The sequence below is a fragment of the Vulpes vulpes genome, chromosome 11, assembly GCF_048418805.1.
Source record: "Vulpes vulpes isolate BD-2025 chromosome 11, VulVul3, whole genome shotgun sequence".
NCBI classification, from domain to species: Eukaryota; Metazoa; Chordata; class Mammalia; order Carnivora; family Canidae; genus Vulpes; species Vulpes vulpes.
In genome coordinates, this window is record NC_132790.1 from 52,512,650 (window position 1) to 52,532,451 (window position 19,802).

General features: G+C 43.9%; 1 protein-coding gene across 5 annotated transcripts; it reads right to left on the reverse strand.

The window, feature by feature from the left end:
• Positions 1-560: 560 nt before the first annotated feature.
• ZKSCAN7 (zinc finger with KRAB and SCAN domains 7) lies at positions 561-13,283 on the reverse strand. 5 transcript variants are annotated; one of them, XM_072727410.1, is made up of 7 exons: positions 13,095-13,283; positions 12,334-12,654; positions 10,653-11,195; positions 6,655-6,823; positions 5,097-5,188; positions 4,648-4,774; positions 561-2,809 (listed from the first exon to the last, which is right to left on the reverse strand). In XM_072727410.1, exons 3-7 carry the CDS (start codon positions 11,073-11,075, stop codon positions 1,359-1,361), a joined length of 2,262 nt encoding a protein of 753 aa, XP_072583511.1. In that variant the 5' UTR covers positions 11,076-11,195; positions 12,334-12,654; positions 13,095-13,283; the 3' UTR covers positions 561-1,358. The 5 variants fall into 5 exon arrangements, with proteins under 5 accessions (XP_072583511.1, XP_072583513.1, XP_025872112.2 ...); XM_072727412.1 differs by lacking the exon at positions 6,655-6,823; XM_026016327.2 differs by having other exon boundaries at positions 10,653-12,654.
• Between the last annotated feature and the right edge of the window lie 6,519 nt (positions 13,284-19,802).

Sequence of the window (19,802 nt, forward strand, 5' to 3'; positions counted from 1 at the left end):
ACTTAGGTACTAATTTTATCCTAACAGGCATAGCTTTACTTTACAGATGGAAGAACTAACACACAAGGAAGCTAAATAACTTGCCCAGGGCCATACAACTAGAAAAGTGGTTGGAGCCAAGATTTGAATTAGGGTACTAGGCACAAAGTCAGTGTTCTTAACTACTGTATTATCTTGCTTTTTCTAAAAACAGGAATAGAGGGGTGTCTGGTTGGCTCACTCAGTAAAGCATGTCATTCTCATTCCTGAGGTCATGAGTTCAAGCCCCATATATGCATGGAGCCTACGTAAAAAATAATAAATAAATAAATAAACAAACAAATAAAAACAGGAATAGAAGGAAACTTCCTAAACACAATAGAGTATTAATCAAAAACTAACAATGAAGTACCAGTTGTGAGATGTCTAAGAATACACGTAGAAGATATCAACGAGGACCCTCTCTGTGATATCCTATGATGAGACACCACTTCTGTCTTTAGAAGCCTCTAGTCTAGTCTGACTAGGGTAGGGAAGGGGATATCAAACCCATTTAAGGATGGTCCAACTGGAGACCAGAGTTTTAAAAATTTATTTATTAAACAACTACTATATGAAAATTATTATCTATGTACTAAGGGAACAGATACCATAACTAACCTGAAAAAGCCTACGACAGGTTGATATGAAAATACACACATACACGTTAAGTTCAGAATAACTGACAAGGTAATTTGATAATAGTTGCACACTGTAGCAACAACTAATTGGAGGGACTGAGATCAAATGAACAGAAGTTTAACAGGAATGAAGAAGCATGTCAAGATGGTCTTTCAGAGATGAGAGGGATCTGGAAGAATCTAAGAAACATTAGCAAAAAGAAAAACAAGTTTTTTTTTAAGGTAGGGAACACAAATGAGGATGGTCTGGATTAGAATGGAAGTGCAAAAACTATATAGGGGAGGGCCTCAGCCAAGAAAAAGGAAAGAATCCATCTTGCAATATGACTTGTGTAAGTGATAAAACAGAGGGGATGGAGGAGAATAAGAAACATAATTTCTGTCCTTGAAAGCACACAATCTGATGATGGGATGCACAACCAGCAATAGGTTAGATTTTTCACTAATTAAAAGATGATGGGGGGGGGGGGGGAGAGTGGGGCAAAATAATTTAAAAAAACTTCCAGTACATGAAATGTGTAATGTTTACTTCCCTAACAGTGGAAACAATTACACATGAGGATTCCCACCCTCCCACCTTCATGGCTCACTAGAAAGCATGTAAAGATTGGTACATTCTGATGAGCAGTTTTAAGAGATCACAGTATACATCCTTCTTATAAAAAAAGCTTAACTCAAAGTCCCTTGGAAAATTACATCTTAAGAAACTGAGCGAGCCAGACCTGAGTGCTTCTCTCCAGTGTGAGTTCGCTGGTGGTGATTAAAAGTGGAACGCTGACTGAAAGCTTTCCCACACTCAATACATTCATAGGGCTTCTCTCCAGTGTGAACTCTCTGATGCACAATGAGTTGTGAGCTGTCACTGAAGGCTTTCCCACAATCACTACATTTATACGGTTTCTCCCCAGTATGGGTTCTCTGATGTACCATGAGGCTAGAGCTATAACTGAAGACCTTCCCACATGCATTACATTCATACGGCTTCTCACCAGTGTGGATTCTCTGGTGGATAATGAGGTGTGAGTTTTGGTTGAAGGATTTTCCACACTCCTTGCATTTATATGGCTTTTCACCTGTGTGAAGTCTCTGATGTCGAATAAGACATTTACTCAGACTGAATGCCTTACCACACTCATTACATTCAAAAGGTTTTTCTCCAGTATGAATTCGCTCATGGTCAACAAGTTGAGAATTCTGATTAAAAGCTTTCCCACACTCACTACATTTGTATGGTTTTTCCCCAGTGTGGAGGCTCTGATGTCGAATAAGACATTTACTCCGACTGAAGGCCTTGCCACATTCATTACACTCATAAGGTTTCTCCCCAGTGTGGATCCTCTGATGGTCAATAAGATTTCTATTAGAACAGAAAGCTTTCCCACACTCACTACACCTGTAAGGTTTTTTACCAGTGTGAAGTACCTGATGACGGACAAGATTTTTACTCCGAATGAAGGCCTCGCCACACTCACTGCATTCATAAGGTTTCTCCCCAGTATGGGTTCTCTGATGGTCAATCAGTTGGGAACTCTGAGTGAAAGCTTTTGCACATTCATTACATTTATATGGTTTCTCACCATTATGGAGTCTCTGGTGTTGAATAAGATGGGAGCTATGTCGGTAAGTATTTCCACACTCTCTGCACTCATAGGGCTTTTCCCCCGTGTGGGTTCTGAGATGAACAATGAGCTGAGAGGTCTGCCTGAAGGTCTTACCACATTCACTACATGCATAGGGTTTCTCTCCTGTGTGGATTCTCTGATGCCCAATGAGGTGTGAACTCCGACTGAAAGCTTTACCACATTCATCACATTGATATAATTTCTGTCCCTTCAGTACTCTTTGATGTGCTGCAGCACTAGGGGACAGGTGTGGATGCTTCCCACGTTCTTTATATTCATCACATCCACCTTTTGTGGATTTATCTTTGTCCTCACGTGTTATTTTGAAGAAAGCATTTTCCAGTCTGCTCCCTTCTTCATCTGAGGGTTGCCCTTCCAGCTTTTCTGAAGTATCTTCACAGGCAGCTCCTGCCCCTGGTTCTCCAGAAACCACTGCACAGAGCCCTCTTGACGTCCCATCAGATGACTCTGGTCCCTTAGAAACTGCCAGCTTCACAGGCAACTCTGAACACCGCATCCTAGTGTCACCTGCGGCCAAAAGAGAAGAAGAAAACAACTTTTACACATTTCTGGTCCTACTGAGGAAACAGAGTCATCAGGAGTCTACGTACCTGAAAAAAACCTTCACATCAGGGGACACATCAGGAGATGACACATTTTGAACAGGAGAAAAATGGGAAATAGCTCAAGTTTCTCTTCATGGACAGAAAGATGAAGAGGGGAAAGATGGTCAGTAGGGGAGGGTGGAAGAAGGGCTGTCAGGACACAGCCCATTAATTGTTCTAGTTAATTATCCAGTTAAAAAGACAACCAGAAGGCAAGAGAGCAGACTGTAAAGGTGGTGTGACCTCACAGGAGTCACTTAGTAAAATGATGAACTACATAACGTCCTTTCCAACAAGTTGCTGTAAGTTTCCATGGTTCCCAGTAAAAATATTGAGGAGAGAGGAGTGGCAAATACCTCAAATCAAAGATGACAAACAGTATGGGCAAACACATTTAGGGAAAAAAACGTATCCAAAGAAGTGATTCTCACACGTGAGAAGATTCAGGTGACAAGATTCAGAGAAGACACAGGCTCAGAAATGCTGGGGGAAAGAACTGGAAGGGACAGCAGAGCTCTAAAGGGGGGATCCTCTAGTCTCTGGAGCAATGGACTGGTAGAAGTCATACTGCAAGGACTGCATTCCTATAAAAATTAAGAAAGGGATCGATAATTTGAAATATGAATCAAAACATGTCTTTGGTATCTTGATAATGTGGAATCATAGAAAACTGAACAGCTAAATATTTCCTTTAGAATTTGGAAATGGTGGAAGAAGCAAGCGATCAGTCACGTCTAAACACAAAACTGTTGGTTCCTTTTAATCGTATCCTTTAATCGCAAGCCATTGTGGCATTTCAGCACACAGAAAGTCACAGGTATCACTGCCTGTCTGACTCCTGAGCCCACCACCCTCTGCCATGTTGGCTACTGTCCTAGACCTGCCAACCAGAGAACCTATCCTGAAAACACTCCCTTCCAGGAAGCTGTCCTTGCTTTGTGTCAAGTAACTGGTCTCAATACCAGTCAGTCAATACCACGACTGACTAGACCAGGGCACGAGGCCCAAGTGTAGCTTCTCTAATATGTTACACCTCAGCCTCTGCTGCGGCCAGGAGCAAAGTTCTGCCCAAACAGAGATGACACTTGGTGGCTGAACCACCCTTAGAGTCCCTCTCTAAGTAAATTCTGAGCTGGAAATAGGGCAAAAGAAAGAAAACTAAAACAAGTAGGAGATCTAAGCTGAAATGAGGCATGGAGAGAAGCCCAGCCATCAGGAGCCACTGCATGCCGAAACTGTGGCAGCGGAAAGTCTAATAATGCAGCAGCTATGAGGGGACAAAAGATTCAGAGTGAAGAAAATGAGTAGCAGTGGGAGGACAAAAGAGATACGCAGGGAGCAACTGCCTGACATTCCCTGGCATAAAAATTATGTGCTGTTGCTGCTGAGGGCCCTGTTCCCCAAAGGATGCTCTAGCTGGTGGGTTTTGTTTGATCAGGGTTTCCATTCCTTCAGCCTTACTGGAAGTAACACAGCTCAGTACTTACAATAATAATGTGGGCGGCTCCCTATTCCTTACAACTACAACTTCTAAATAAACCACCTTAGGCCAATTAATAATGAAGTAAAGACAATGCTGATAACTTAAGGCTAAGCCTCAGATGGCACAGAGAGGCTCATTACACTATCCTCTCCGCTCTGTCTCATGTTGGCAACTTTTCACAATAAAAGTTTAACAAGCAAACAAACAAAAAAGAATGTAGCAAAGAAAATGTAAAGAAAGGAATGCAGACTACACTACTGGGGAACAGAAATCATTACCCAATGAGGCCACGCTGCAATAATTTCCCGGCATGATGCTCCGGTACACGGCTCTCTGACCGACTGCCGGACCTTTCCACTTCCTCTCAGTATAGTCCACAGACAGGAACTCGTACGCTGCAGACACCTGGAATGACAAGCTTCTATCGCTCAGGGATATTATATTCCCAGCCTGAAGACAGACACATCAGGGTATCAAGAGCCCAGGGTGGTGGCCTGGTGGGTAAAGGGTTGATAGGGGAACAGAAGCTGGGATGACATATCTAAAAGGACAAGTCCAAGCCCAGAGAGAGTCCATGAACTCAGCAGGCAGGACCTAATTCCAGAGGAAGTCATTAGGTAGGGAAACCGCAGGAGTAGTCTCAGAATTGGCCAGAGCCCTGAAGATGAGCGCTAGCTATGCCCAGGCCACAGACTTGGGAACTCATGGAAGACAGAGTCCAGCTCACCTGGGGCCTGACCATCTGAAGCACAGCTGCTGCTGCTTGGTCTCCTGACTTCCCAGCCGGGGAAAGAGCAGGCACCTGTGAAGCACACGGACCTGAGGGAGGAAAGAGAGCTGTGAGAACAAGCCCTGCCTCGGCTCCAATAGGGTCTGTGTCCCAGTGAGTGGGTTCAGGAGAACCCAGGCAGCTCCACACACTGCCTCTCATCCCTCTTCCATACAGGCGTTATTCTGAGTGTGCTGTGAATTTTCCATGCAGGTGTTATTCTCAGGGTGCAGAGGGTCCCTGGTCAAACAGAAATGGCCATTTCTCCCAGCCCTCCCTCACTTCAAACGCTGAAGGAAGCTATACTTCTGCCCACTTTCTCTCCCCGTGGCTTCCCTGGTCTCAGGCCAGCCTGACGTGCCCCTCACATTTCTGGCCCCTCATTACTGATTTCGTTCCCTTCCTTCTCATTATGGACATTGCAGGCACTCAGGCCTCACAGCATCCCTTTTTGCTCTGTCACAGATCTCACTGACTCGCAATGCCCTAATGCTGCCTGCCTTCCCAGTTCCTAGCTCTCTTCTAGACCCCTATTACAGGCTTCCAGCTACCTACTGGACATCTTATTTGGGTGTCCCTCATCACCTGAAATTCAGAGTCAAATATGGATATTCTTGCCACTTTCCCTTCCTGAATCCAAATATTGGCCAAACTCTGTAATTTTCAATCCTCTTCATTGTTCCATGGATTCTTTCTCCACAACATGTTTCACGTCTGTCCATTTCTATTCCATTCAGCATTGCTCAAGCAATGATGACCTCACATCTGTTTTGGCACACTACCTTCTTACTGAGGCTCCCAGCCTCTTGTCTCATCATTCAATCCACAGTGGTCCCATGAGTCACATCAATTCTCCCAAAATATTGTTTCTAACACATGAGCCCCTCTCCAGCAAAATTTTCCTAGCTTTAACCACAAAGGCCTGTAGAAGCAGACCCTGCACTTCCCAAAATACTTCCTCCTCATCCACCTTAGTGGGTTCCAAGGAACCCTGAGAGTGTTTGTATCCTCTGCCCTGGTGCCTACCAGTTCTCCCCACCCCGCTTCAATTTGCTCCCCAATTTTTCACTGTCATGCTACCTCATCCATGAAGTCTCTGCTACCCAGAGAGTAGCTAACCAGCCCATAATAATGTTTACAGTGTCCATATTGGACATCATTTTCATGGCATCTGATACCTGGGGACAGATATCGCTCACTGTATCTTACAATGACGCCTCTTGCAGGTATCAGTGACTCTCTGTGAACCAGATAATAAGCTCTTTGAAAGCAGTGACTGTGTACAATATATCTCTGGTCCCCAAAGTGCCTTATCCATGACATGTGTTTGACAAAAATTTGCTAAATACATGAATGATTAGAGAATAAGCAAAAGGAACAGACAAAGTCACCAGGAACGGAAGACAGAGGGCAGGGCAATGAGGGATTGCAAAAGGGTAGGTCATAGGGAGGAGATAAAGGAAAGGTGACTTGAGGAGAATAAAAGACTTGAGGCCAGAGCTGGGGAGTTGAGTACCAGAGTGCCCACTGGGGAAGAGATGTGACCCTGGGTCATGAGGAGGCTCCAGGCGGGCTCTAGAGGCTGAACCCTCACTGAAGGGTGAAGTAGGAAGAGATTCTTCTGTTGTACCCAGGGCTGTTGTCTCCTCCAAATGCATTTCCTGTTCCTGTGCAGGAGCTGAATCCTAAAGATAGGAATCACAATTGGATTCAAAAGAGTATCCTTCAAGGTTTGGAACCCAAAACCTCTAAAAAAAAAAAACACCCCCAAAAAGAAGCCAGGGAAAAGAACAGCCAATGTCCTAGCCCCACCAGTATAGCCTACTAGGGAAAAAACAGTCAAAGCAGAATCTATAGCTTGCAATCTTGCTTGCTATCCCTCTGTTGAACCTCTTGGTAGGAACCTGAAGACCAGATTATATAACCATTTCCATTTTGTCAATTCTTTAGACACAAATTTACTTATGGAGAACAATCTAGAAAAAGGAGCCAAGAGAGCATTCTATGCACTCCCTGTGACCTTAGCCTATAGAACAGACCAATCAGAAGTACGTAGGAAATAAATGAAAGGTATACGTACCTATACATGCACATATGATACTACTGAGGCTGAAAGCACAAGAACCCAGAATAGTGGCTGACAAACCTCAAGAGAGCTTTTCTAATTTTTCTCAGTGAATGTGTTTCCTCTTCAGAGAAGCCATTCCTAACTAACCACGCTGACGAAGCAAGGGTAGTCTCGCTCTCAAATTACCTGATTACATATTCTATATGTTTTAACCCTTAAATTATCTATTTATACCTTTATTGTCTATTTCTCTCCCCAGTGAAAATATAAACTTTTCTGAGGGTAAGACCTTTGTCTTGATCACTCACTCCTAGAACAATGCTTGGCCCAATGCTGGTGTTCAGTTAATATTCGCTGATTTTCTCTTGATAATTTTTTACCCTCTTGATACTTACTACTAGGTTTTAGAGTTATCTGCAAATCCAGTTTTCAATATGTACTATCCCTCCAAAATAACATATATAAAAAAGTCAATTAAAATCAGGTAACACCAATCTTCAGAGACCTTGAGAATACCTCAGAGCACAGGCATTTCTAATCCCTGCTTGTTGTCATCAAACTAGCTCCTCACAATCTCATAGTTACTTTTTCACCAGCATTCGGAGCTGAAAACCTAAAATACCATCTAAATGAATCACGTTTATCGGCTTATTTGCTTGCACTGGCACATACATAATACAGCATAAAATGAAAGGAAGTTCTTCCCAAACCCTAATGGATTTGCCCCATTGGATTACATCTGCTGAGATGTGAGGAGATTCTCTTCTTTACTGTCTATCTCTCCAGCATAGTCCTAGAACCAGAAGTCTCCCTGGAGTCTCCACTGGACAGTTTCTATAAATGGGAGTTACAGCTCTTAAATACAGCTGCTGTGGGTACTGGAAGGTAGACCTTAACTACATCATGATAATACAAACTTGAAATTCACCAACAATTAAATGCTGGTTCAGTTCTGTTCATTACCTAGGACTCAGACTCCTAGGCTTTTTTTTTTTTTTTTTTAAGATTTTATTTATTTATTCATGAGAGACACACACACACACAGAGGCAGAGACACAAGCAGGAGAAGCAGGCTCCATGCAGGGAGCCTGACATGGGACTCAATCCGGGGTCTCCAGGATCATACCCCAGGCTGAAGGTGGTGCTAAACCGCTGAGCCACCAGGGCTGCCTTTCTTTTCTTTGTAGGCAAGAAAACCCCATTCCAATTTTCATTCCTATATGGCATTCCACAGCAAGATAGTAGGGGATAACTAGTGGCATAGAACCTAGGGAGCTGGAAAATTCTGATTCCTATACTTGGTAGGAATCAACAAAAACCGTAATTCAGTTAGAGCTCAGGGACAGAGAGAACATTCACTAATTCTGCCATCTTAGATGAATCAACCTCTCTGCGCTTGTGTCACTTGTCAAATGGAGGTATGATTACTCTGCATATTCTGTAAGCCATATTTCAGCCCTGCTAGAAGCTGAAATAAGATACAGAATATAAAAGCATTTTATACACATTGCATGATTCTGCAGCCCAGCAGGGATTACTCTACAGTCCTTTCCAGCCTCACTCCGGCTGAGCGGAATGACTCTGATCTGCAGTGATACTCCCTAATCTCCGGCAAACTGCCACGTAAAAGATTGTTTATTCATTTAGCCATAAATACATTTTCCATGCCTGTGCTCAGTCCCATCTCATGTCTTCCACATCAGAAAACTTAAGCTCGCAATAATGGCAGAATAAGAAATGGAAGTCCCAAGACCCTACTCCTAAGCAGGAGCCAAGTGTTCAGCTGCTCTGTCAATTATTCGTCACTTTCTTAAGTCTGTGACTTAGTCACCTGTTTCTGAGGCTCCCTGGACAAAAGATTAAGTTTTAATGGAGGGGGCATTCTCTTCAGCTAAAGCAAACAAAGGTGGAAAACAAAGAAATTTTTCTTCCACCCTCCTCAGTAAACGGCACTCAAAACAATTTCTTCAGCTACTTGTTAAACCTAATCGATCTCTAGACCCTGGTGATGGCTGATTTATTCCTGCATTTACTTTTGTATATGAAGAAATAATGGTTGACAATGGATTTAATGCCAAATAGGCTGGTACTCTTGGAAAAAGGAGTAGCCCTCAGACTCCAATCAACTGGAACTGATTCCCTAGGCATAAATATTTTAACTGTGTTGCTATGGATAAAATGATATGCTGGGTACTTGGGAAATGTAATATACTAGTTTTCCCTGGTAAAGCTCAAAGGAGTAAAAGAAGAGGGGACCCTAATCCACTCTGCTTGGTTAATTACAAGAAAGCAATTTTAGACTCATCAGATAGAAATGACTTATCCACGTGTGATGGTCATTTAGCACTAATCTGGGTGTTATGAACGCATTTTGTACAAGTGATCAAAATCCATATTTAGTTTACTCTAAATAAAGATTATCCTAGATCATCTGGATAAGCCTGACTCAATCAGTTATAAAACGTTGAAATCAGAGCTGAAAGTTTCACGAAAAAGTAATTCTGCACGTTGACAGCACCTTCAGCCTGTGCCTGCATTCTGGTTGACCTTTCCTGATGGCCTGCTCTACAGAGCTGCACCACCAGCTCTCATAACCACATAACCCACTCTGTAGTAACAATATAAATATATACACAAATATAAATATATAACATATAATTTCCTACAGGTTTTGCTTCTTTGGCTAATCCCTGACTGATACATCTGGCCATAGAACTAGTTAGCCCTGTGGTCCTAGAAGCCAGATTTCCCCGTTATCATATTGCTGACTTTCCAACTTTTCCTCTAATTTGAATTACCTTGGCTTTAAATTTGAGAAAACTCTATGAAATAGGGTAAACTAAAATTAAGATTAAAGAAAAGAGAGAAAGAGAGAGAGAGACCCCAGTTGAGTTAGAAAAGAAACAAATGATTATGAGGCCCTGAAATGTCCCCTCTTAAAAAGAACCTAAAATGCAGGAAGAGAAATAACAGACTCTGCGAAGTCCGAGGAAGTAATGAGAACTTTCCAAATGAAGGCCCATGTTATCAACATACCCAGAAATCTACTTCTCCCTACCACACTCCGCACTTTTTCTACTCATTCTAACCAGTATGTAGATCTTCTCCCTACCACACTCCACACTTTTTCTACTCATTCTAACCAGTATGTAGATCTTCCATCTGCTGGCGCATGCCGCGCCATGCATTTCAGCAGGTGTAGATCTCCAGGTTGAAGGGAGGCTCATGACACAGTATTTCACAACAGGATGCACAGAGCTTGTTTGGGATCTGTATTTTTGTTTATGGCCTGAAGCACAAAACTATTTCCTCTCTACCCATGGAACTGGCTCAGGAATCCTAAGGGCAAACCAGCCTAGAGCCTAGGGAATGGAGAATGACTAGTCTCAGGCTAATCCAAGCACTAGAGAATGGTTCCAGATGGCATTCTAGACTCCTCTGCTCACCTCTCTTGGTCCACTGAGGTGTCTCTGAAAATCCTCCACAACAGCCACAGCCTCTTCACCACTTTCAGGGTGATGTAGCTGCACCCAGGTCCGTAACTCTCCAGGTAGGATGCTCAGGAACTGCTCCAGCACGAGCAGCTCCAGGATCTGTTCCTTGGTGTGTACCTCTGGCATCAGCCACCAGCGGCAAAGCTCCCGGAGCCGGCTCAGTGCCTCCTGTGGCCCAGACATCTCATGGTAACATAACTGTCTAAAGTGCAGCCGGAAAATTTCACAGACAGGTGGGTGGTTCTTTTGGAGACTACAGCCCTGACCCCAGGTCTGGCTCCCTGGCTCTTGCTTCATGGTCTGGCGCCCCTCCTGTTTCTGGAAAACAGCACCCCTAGGGATGAGGCCTAAAGTTCCCTTGCCTTGGGTGGCCATTGGGACCTCAAAGGGAAACTTGTTTCAGCTGCAGTTTGTCCAATTAAAATGATGCTTTGTACTTCAGGTCTCAGGAACTGTTTTCAGAGTTGGGGGCACAGGGCGATGGGGGGGTGTCACCTACAGAAATATCAAGACAGAAATTAGAATCCCAGAGTGTGGAGTCCTAGACTAATGACTGACCATCCACAGTTAAAAACCAAAGCTCCAGTAATGGCTGGGTGGCTCAGTCAGTTAAGCATCTGACTCTTGGTTTCCACTCAGATCATGATGTCAGGGTCATGAGGTGAGCCCCACGTGGGGCTTGGCAATTAGCATAGTCTGCTTAGGATCGTTTATCTCTCCCACTGCCCCTCCCCCGACTCACATGTGTGCACACCCTTGCTGATTCTCGAAGAAATAAATCTTTTAAAAAACCCAAAATCAAAAAAAAAACAAAGCTCCAGGGGGAAAAAATGAGGCACAATCAGGGCAGTCTCTAAGCATCTCTCTAAGGGATGTCCCTCCTTAAACCTTCAGTGTCTTCCATAACCCAAAATGATAAAACCTAAATGTCTATACCTAGCATTCATGGCCCTTTACCACTTGGCCTTGGGCTCTATTCTAGACACATACCTTACCACTCTCCCCAGGTACCCAGGCCAGAGAGGCTGCAATGATCTCCAAATGAGCAATATGCAAGATGATCCAAAGGGTATATAAGAACACATGAAATTGTTACTTAACTCATATTTAGTTTATGTTTTATAAAGGGTATTGAAAATTTGGTAAACAGTACCTATATTTAATTTACAAGTACACCTATGATGGAAGTTAATGCTGAAAGCTCTTCTACTCTTCTCCATTGTGACAGAGATGCACAACCGAGTCTGGGACTAAAGCTCTGGAGACACAGCTGAAAGCCACTCATACTCTAGCCCTGTTTGGATATTTCTTTTTCAATTTCTGACAAGCTTCTACTCACCCGTCAAGACCCAAAACGAATACCATTTTCTCCTGAATGTTTGCTTTCCCTGATTGCCCCATGTAGGAAGAAAGCTGGTATCCTCCCTCTCTGTACTTCTCACTAAAACATCGTTGTTTTAACTAGTTTATGCAGAACGTACCACTCACACCCTCGTGGTAGACAGCCGCTGAAGGAAAGGAACCCGATGGAGTAAATAAATGCCAGACCTTTTTCTACTCAACCACCTCCCACAGAAAACCTTCCTGATCTCTCCCGCTCCCTGCAGTTATTGCCTCAGCGAGCCCACAGTACCTTTTCCATCCAAACTCTACTAGAACAGTTCTCAGACTAGAACAGTGGTTCACACTGCATCTCCGTTTCGTAGAAGGACTCAAGGTGCAGGCCTGATTCCCCATCTTTTTTTGTAAGTGCGTGTACAGGGCACACAGAGGTACACATTCGGTAAACGAATGACTGTGGTTCATTTGGCTGACACCGAAGTGGGAGAAAACTTTCTTCCAGTTCACATACTGAACTCTGAGCATCAGCACCTTAGCGGTAGCTGGGGCATCTATGCTAGTCGCCGTGCATTTCAGTAACCTTGGTAAGCTACTTCTCTCTAGGTTTCAACTTCTGTAAAACAGAACAAAACAAAACAAAACTTTAAAATGACTGTTCATCGTGCGCTGAGATCCCACACCTGTAGAAAGTTTGATCATCTTCCTACTTCCTAACAGTTCTGAATGCTCAGCGGCTAATCTCATCACCTGCACTTTCGGGTCTCCGAGGGGCACTTCACACGTTTGAAATCTCAAGGCTCTGTCTGACCCCCTTCTGAGGCTTCGTATTGTCTCTCAGGGCAAGGTGGGGAAAAAATCCGTCTACACTTTGCGTTAAACCAGGGCTTCTGCGGCGCCGCTCACCTGGCCACGTGTGCCTTCTCCCCGCTGTACCGGCAGGTGCAGGCTCCCGGCCAGGCACCGGGGCCGGGCACGCGACGGAGAGGCGGCTGTGGAGCGTCCCCGGGCGGCCCCGGCCCGGCGGCCCCTCCCTCCCACTCCCGGCCCGCTCACCGGGGTACAGTCGCCTCGCGCCCTGGGCGCGGAACGCAGTCGGAGCCCGCAGACGCCAGCACAATGGCTGGGCCGGAAGCGCGAGCCGGGCCGGAAGCGCGAGCAGGGCCCACTTCCGGCCCCTCCAGGATCCCGGAAGTCTCTGCGGCGAAGGGCGGTGCGCGCTTCCCTGCGGGCGCCGGGACCGCCGCCTCCACCCCGCCCCCGCCCGGCTCCCGGCGGGCGCCGCGCAGTAGCAGGGGGCGGAGTCCGCCGTGAGCTCGCCCGCTGCGCACGTGCCTCTCCGGGCCTCCCCGCCGGCGCCGCCCCGGCGCCCCCGGCCCCGCCGCTGCCCGCGCCCCCGGCCCTGCCGCTGCAGCGTCTGGTGACCTTGAGTTACACGCCCAACTCCAGAGACCGTTCCCGTCATCTGAAAAGTGCTTCACAGGCTATGATCGCTGGCGGGGCCAACCTACAGACAAGACCCTACACACAGGGGCCTGGGAAATCCTGAGGCTTTCCTGAGGCTTCCCTGGTTGTACTGTATGTGATGCCAGGGCGTTTTCACCGACTGGAGTAAGCAAGGGGCATCGCCATCGTACTAATGAAGACACAGCCCGGGGACTGATACTTTGGCCAATGGATGTGGTTATTGTTCCTAGAGTTAAGCACTGGACATCTGGCCAAGGAAAGGCCCCGATGGAGTGCCGAGGTGCAGATAAAAACTGCAAAAGTATGCGGACAACATAATCTAAACGCACTGGTCTAGTATCTGGGTGGCAGGAGTCACCCAGGTGCTCTTCACCTGGAAGAATGGTTTGCACACAGAAGCACTTCTTGGAGTTAGACGTGGGGGGCCTCAGGGACCCTCACAGTCCTGCTGCCTGGAAGCCCATGTCAGGCGTGGAGACCAACGAGACCAGCAGGCCTCCGAGCTTCCTGAACAGAACTGGAAGTTGCTGCAAGGCCCGAAGACCACGAGGGCATTGCTCCCGGCGCATCTCTAGTTCACAAATCTTCCCAAGCCCCTGCTGGTGGCGCAGCAGCTGGGCGGGGGTGGGCTGTGTTGCTGTGTGTGCCCCGTTCCCCCTGCAGTGGGGAGCTGCTGTCTGGGGCTGCCTCCGCCCGTTGTTGGTGCTTGTATTGACCTTCATTAGTGACTTAGGTGAGACCAGCCCAGAGAGCGGTGGGGACCTTCCGCTGATCTCAGTGCATCAGCGACCCTGCTGGGTTGGAACGCTGGCGTCCGCCTCCACACCTAGTACCCTCCCGACTTGCCACGCTTCCTTCCCGGGGCTTCTACCCTAGGAGTTTTAGGAGAGCAGGTACCATACCCCCTGTACTCCGTTTGGCGAAATCCCCGCTCTGGGCCTGTCGTTGGGACCCCAACCCTCTCACCCGGTCTCCAGCTCTGCCTCTGGCCCTTCCTGCTGCAAATTTGCAAACTGGAAAGAGCATTTCTAGGCCGTCCGACACACAAGTCCCAGCCACCATAGTTGTGAGCGAGGACTCACGGACTGCACGAAGGATCCTTAGACTCGTTAGTCTAGCCACCATCTTATTTTACAGGTGGGGGAATGGGGCCACAGGACGATAGAAGCCAAGATCTGCCTTTCATTCCAGAGACCTCTTTCTGAGCCAATTTCCATGACTTTGATTGTCTGGAAGCACCATTTTGGTCTTGGAAAGAATAAACTTGACACTGTTGGTTGTAATCTTTCAGTTTCTGGGTTTGTTGGATCTCAGATTTGAAATCCAAGTTCTTCTAAAAGCACCTCAAACATAGACTAGATTTCTTTCCAGCCTTGTAAGTATGACAGACCTGAGCTCTCTACTTAACTGCATAGAATTTGTTATCTTGGACAAGTTATGTATCCAGTGAGTCTTAAGTCTCTTCATTTGTGAAATGGAAAACAAACAAACAAACAAAAAACCATGCTTGTAGAACCTCCCAGTTGGGAAGATTAAGTGAGGGAAGTCGTGAGCTTTGACATGTCCTAATAAGCACTATATAAACATAAGGAAGACAACTAAGTAGAAACTTTGGATTTTAGAAGGGAGATAAGAGAGTAAGAGTAGACCTTGAAAATGTCAAGGCAGATGTGGGTGACTGGCAAAATGCAGTATTTTATACCCAACATGAAATTCAGAGAGCCAAGGGAGGGATTGATTTTGAAAGAGATCATAGCCTCAAAGGGAATAGCATTGAATTGAGCCTTGAAGTAGGACTTGGACAGGTTTTGGGGAAGAGAGGACAATATGGTCAAATATCAAGATATATGTATTTTTGGGAAGGGGTAATCATTTCAGTTCAAGTTATTTCCTTTTGTAAACTGTAGGAAATAAAAAACAGTGATGTGATTTCTAGTTTTGATGTATAAAATCTCTGTGCCCCCAAACCACCATACCTCCTGATGATCCTGTTGTGACACCACTTTAGAGAACAGGTGATACTTAACATTCCTTATTGCTACTTAAAAAATTGAAAGAGAGCCAGGAAGAAGCTGAACCCTGATATTCTAGGGAATTTGTAAATTCCCTCCACATCTGAGGCCTCTAGGATGCCTCCATCTGACTTTGTAGCTCTTTCATAGCTAAGCATACATCTTTTCTAAGAGTAGCTAGTGCATTACTCTATACCCCAATAACACCAATGTTCTACACACTAGTGTTTCTACAGATTAAGCATGCAGAATTCCCTAAGTGAGTAGATGTTTCCTCCTTAGAGGAGACATTATGGAAGGGCCACGCTGTTTCTCCCCCATTTAGAGGTGGACAGGAGTATATTTTCCTCCTCTCTTTCATAGTAGGGCCTGAAACAATACTGTCCTTAGGGGTTTCTCACCTGTGATGAGTTAAGCCTGCACCAATTCTCTGTCATTTCTAGTTCCTTCCACTCTCCAGAAATGGATAGAGCCTGAGAGGAAGGTTCTCAGTGAAGAAATCTGATACCTCTCTAAGAACTTTTTAGGGTTAGAAGGGGCTTGTTCTCCAGTCATTTCCAGTCATAGGGATGCACAATAAAGTTTGGAGAGTAAAGCTCTAGTAGAAATTTCTCAATTTCAAAATGTCAGTTATATTTTGGAATTTGGCTTATGTTTGCTCTTTGCTTCTAGGACTAAAATAAATGTTAAAAAAATAAAATAAAATAAATGTTGTAGATATTCTCTCTCTAGAAGAGAAACAAGTTTGGATTTTTCTAGACGGCTTTTCAGAATTTTGTTTCATCTCATTAATCCTGATCACATACTTGAGTTCCAAGCAATTTCACACTGCTGTGATGTCTTCTAATTTCAAAACTCATAGCAGATGCTAACCACTAAACATCTCTGGAAACACTGTCTGAAAAATGAACTTATAGCTGGCTTCCCCACCTATGTCTTTGGATTTTTTTCCTCTAGTCTACATTACTTCAAGCAATTTCTGAAATGTCAGCTTCATTGAAGTCAAGCTATTATTACATATACATATCTATTATATCCCAATAGATTGATGCAGAAGCAGATATAAGATTCTTTCCATCTTCTATTAAACAGTCTTTAGTCAACTAATCCAGCAGTTACCACTTTAGTTTACTTAAGTCCAAAATCTCTGTTAAGTGCACCTAGAGCACAGTAAATTCAGTCCAATCTAAAATATAGGGTTCTCATATAACCCCAGGCAGATAATACCCACTTAGGAAAGATGTATATTCTTAAATCTCTAATCGTTCTCTCATAGGACTCTGCTGAAGGCAATAAGAAGAGCAAATACCAAAATTCTGAGTCTTTCCTGTAATTTCCTCTAATGTTATAGCTTTAGTCAGCATGTGGTCTGCAGTGCAGTGGACTACACATGACTGAATGAATGCTTTTCCACTGTATAAGCAGGGTCACCAGCAGTGTTCTACTATAATGGGGTTTCTCAATCCTAATCTTTTTGAATCAGATAACTCTTTGTTGTAGGGAGCTGTCTTAGCCATGTAGGATTTTAGTAGAATTCCTGGCCTCTACCCATTTAGATGTCAGTAGCATCCCATCCAGTTGTGACAATAAAAAATGTCTACAGATGTCCTCTGGGGAATACTACAAGTTCCAAATTCTGTATCAATGAATAATGCTTTGAGCAGTAATGGAAACCTCAAAAACAGCAGCTTTAGCAAATTAGTATATTTTTCTCAATACCAAGAGCATTGCATCTACATTGCAAGTAGGACTGAAGGGAAAGGTCAAATTATCTCCCCAGAAGGCTTTTAAAAAGTTTTGTGATAAAAGTCAACTTCAGGGACCCCTGGATAGCTCAGCGGTTGAGTGTCACCTTCGGCTCAGGGCATGATCCCAGTTCCAGAGATCGAGACCCACATCAGGCTCCCTGCAGGGAGCCTGCTTCTCCCTCTGCCTAGGTCTCTGCCTCTATCTGTGTCTCTCATGAATAAATAAATAAAATCTTTTTTTTTTTACAAAAAGACAATTTCACCCAAAACTTTCTCTTACATATTAGAACTAAATATATGGCCACCCTTAGTTCTCTTAGAAGGCTGAATATTTTCAGTTTCTTGCCTCTACATCAGCAGCTCTGTCCAATAAAATGTACTATGATGATGGAAAATTTCTATATTTGTTCTAAGAATATGATAGCCACCAACCATTTGTGGTAACTGAACATTTGAAATGTAGCTAGGTAGTATGACTGAGGAAATTAATTTCAAATTTTCTTTGATTTAAATTACTTTAAATAGGTGTATATGGCTAGTGGCTACCCTATTGGACAGCTACAACTCAAAGTAGTCAAGAAGAAAAGGATGAGCAAGTAAAGGATGAATAGGTAAGAAAAGTAAGCCAGCCAGCTACAACTCAAAGTAGTCAAGAAGAAAAGGATGAGCAAGTAAAGGATGAATAGGTAAGAAAAGTAAGCCAACCTAGTAAGCCAACCCTATTGGACAGCTACAACTCAAAGTAGTCAAGAAGAAAAGGATGAGCAAGTAAAGGATGAATAGGTAAGAAAAGTAAGCCAACCTAGAAAAGTAAGCCTATTCAAGTAAAGGATGAATAGGTAAGAAAAGTAAGCCATATCTGCCCCAGGGCTACTCTTACTTTCTTGAGCATCCCCTCAACCTAGACGTCAGTGATAACATACTCTCAGTTCACCTTCTTTGACACACCCTGCCTAGTATATAGCATCAAACAATTACTGGGCTCTCAATATGGACCAAACTCTTCCTTCATCCACTCCATAAATGTCAGTGTTCCCTGGAGTTTTCCTGACCCTCTTTCCATGTCACTTTTCACGCTTTCCTTCTTTGAATTAGCTCATTGTTTCACCCACCTCCCACAAACTGATGACTTCCAAATCTAAATATCTACTACAGTGAACTCCAATTTCATACATCTGTCTCCCTACTTGTTTCTACCTAGATGTCTCATGGCATCTCAAACTCATCCTATCTTGAGTAATTACCAATAGCACAAATATTTCTTTTGCACCATGCCGGTCAGTGGGTTAGATGTGAGGAATAAAGATACAAATAGTCTAGACTTGAGTCCTTTTGATGCTTATAGGTTAGCAGGCATAATAGGTAGGTTTTCTCTACTGAACTGGCTTCTACTCTTCATTTGGTTCTGTTCATTCTCACCCAAGTGCAGAGTTTTTTCCCATTTCACAATGTCATTCTTCTAAATTAGTGGTTTTCAAACTCATTAGTCTTAGAAATCTTTGACACTCTGAAAATGTTCAGGACCCTAAAGAGCTGTGTTTGTGTGGTTTTATCTCTTGAGGTTTACTTATTAGAAGTAAAAGTGAGACACTTAAAAATATTTATTCATTTATTTAGTGATTATATAAACCTATCACATGTTAATATTTACATTACTTACAACATATTTTTTATGAAAAATAACTACGTTCTAAAACAAAATAGAAGAATGGCATTGTTATACATTTTTCTAACTCTTTAAAGACTGATTTAATAGAGGATATCTGGGTTTTCATATATGTTCCTACATTCAGTCTGTTGGACTATGACAGATATGTATATATCTTCTGCACACTCCACTGTATACTCAAAATGAGAGTAAAGGAGGTATATGTTGGCAAATCGAACTCCAATAAAAGATATACAAAAAAAAGAGAGTAAAGGAGGAGAGTGACATTATTATTGTTGTTGTTGTTATCATTGTTATAAAGATAATTTGGACTTTGTGGACCTCTTGAAGGTGTCCTAGGAATCCCAGGGATCCCCAGACCATACTCTGAGAAGTGCTTGTTCTTTAGACCACCGGGACCATTGTCTTGTCTTAGGATGCTTACAAATGACCTATGTGAAAAGGTGGTTTGGATAGGCTGTGCATGCCTCAGGTCATAGATCATGTCTCTCCTACTGTTTGAACAAGGTTAATCTGTAGGCAGCTGTCGAAAAAAGACCCTTGACAGATGGCTCCTGGCCACAGCAGTGGGGACTTGAATTTCGAGGGAGTGGTCTTGAGTCACTGGTAACAATGATATATGCACAATTAGAAGCTGGTACACTCCACATATGTGCTTCCCTCCTCTCCTTATGGTCTCTCCAGTTCCAGAAGGCCACATCAAACTCCTCCTGCTTTATGCTTCTTCATTTCACTTGTGACCCTATGTTTCTTCCCTGTCCCAGTCCTAAAATCATTTTATATTACCCCCCCCTTTTTAAAAATATGACATGTATGGAAAACCATTAACCTTTGCTCTTTGACTGGGTTTTGTTAATCAACATCTTGA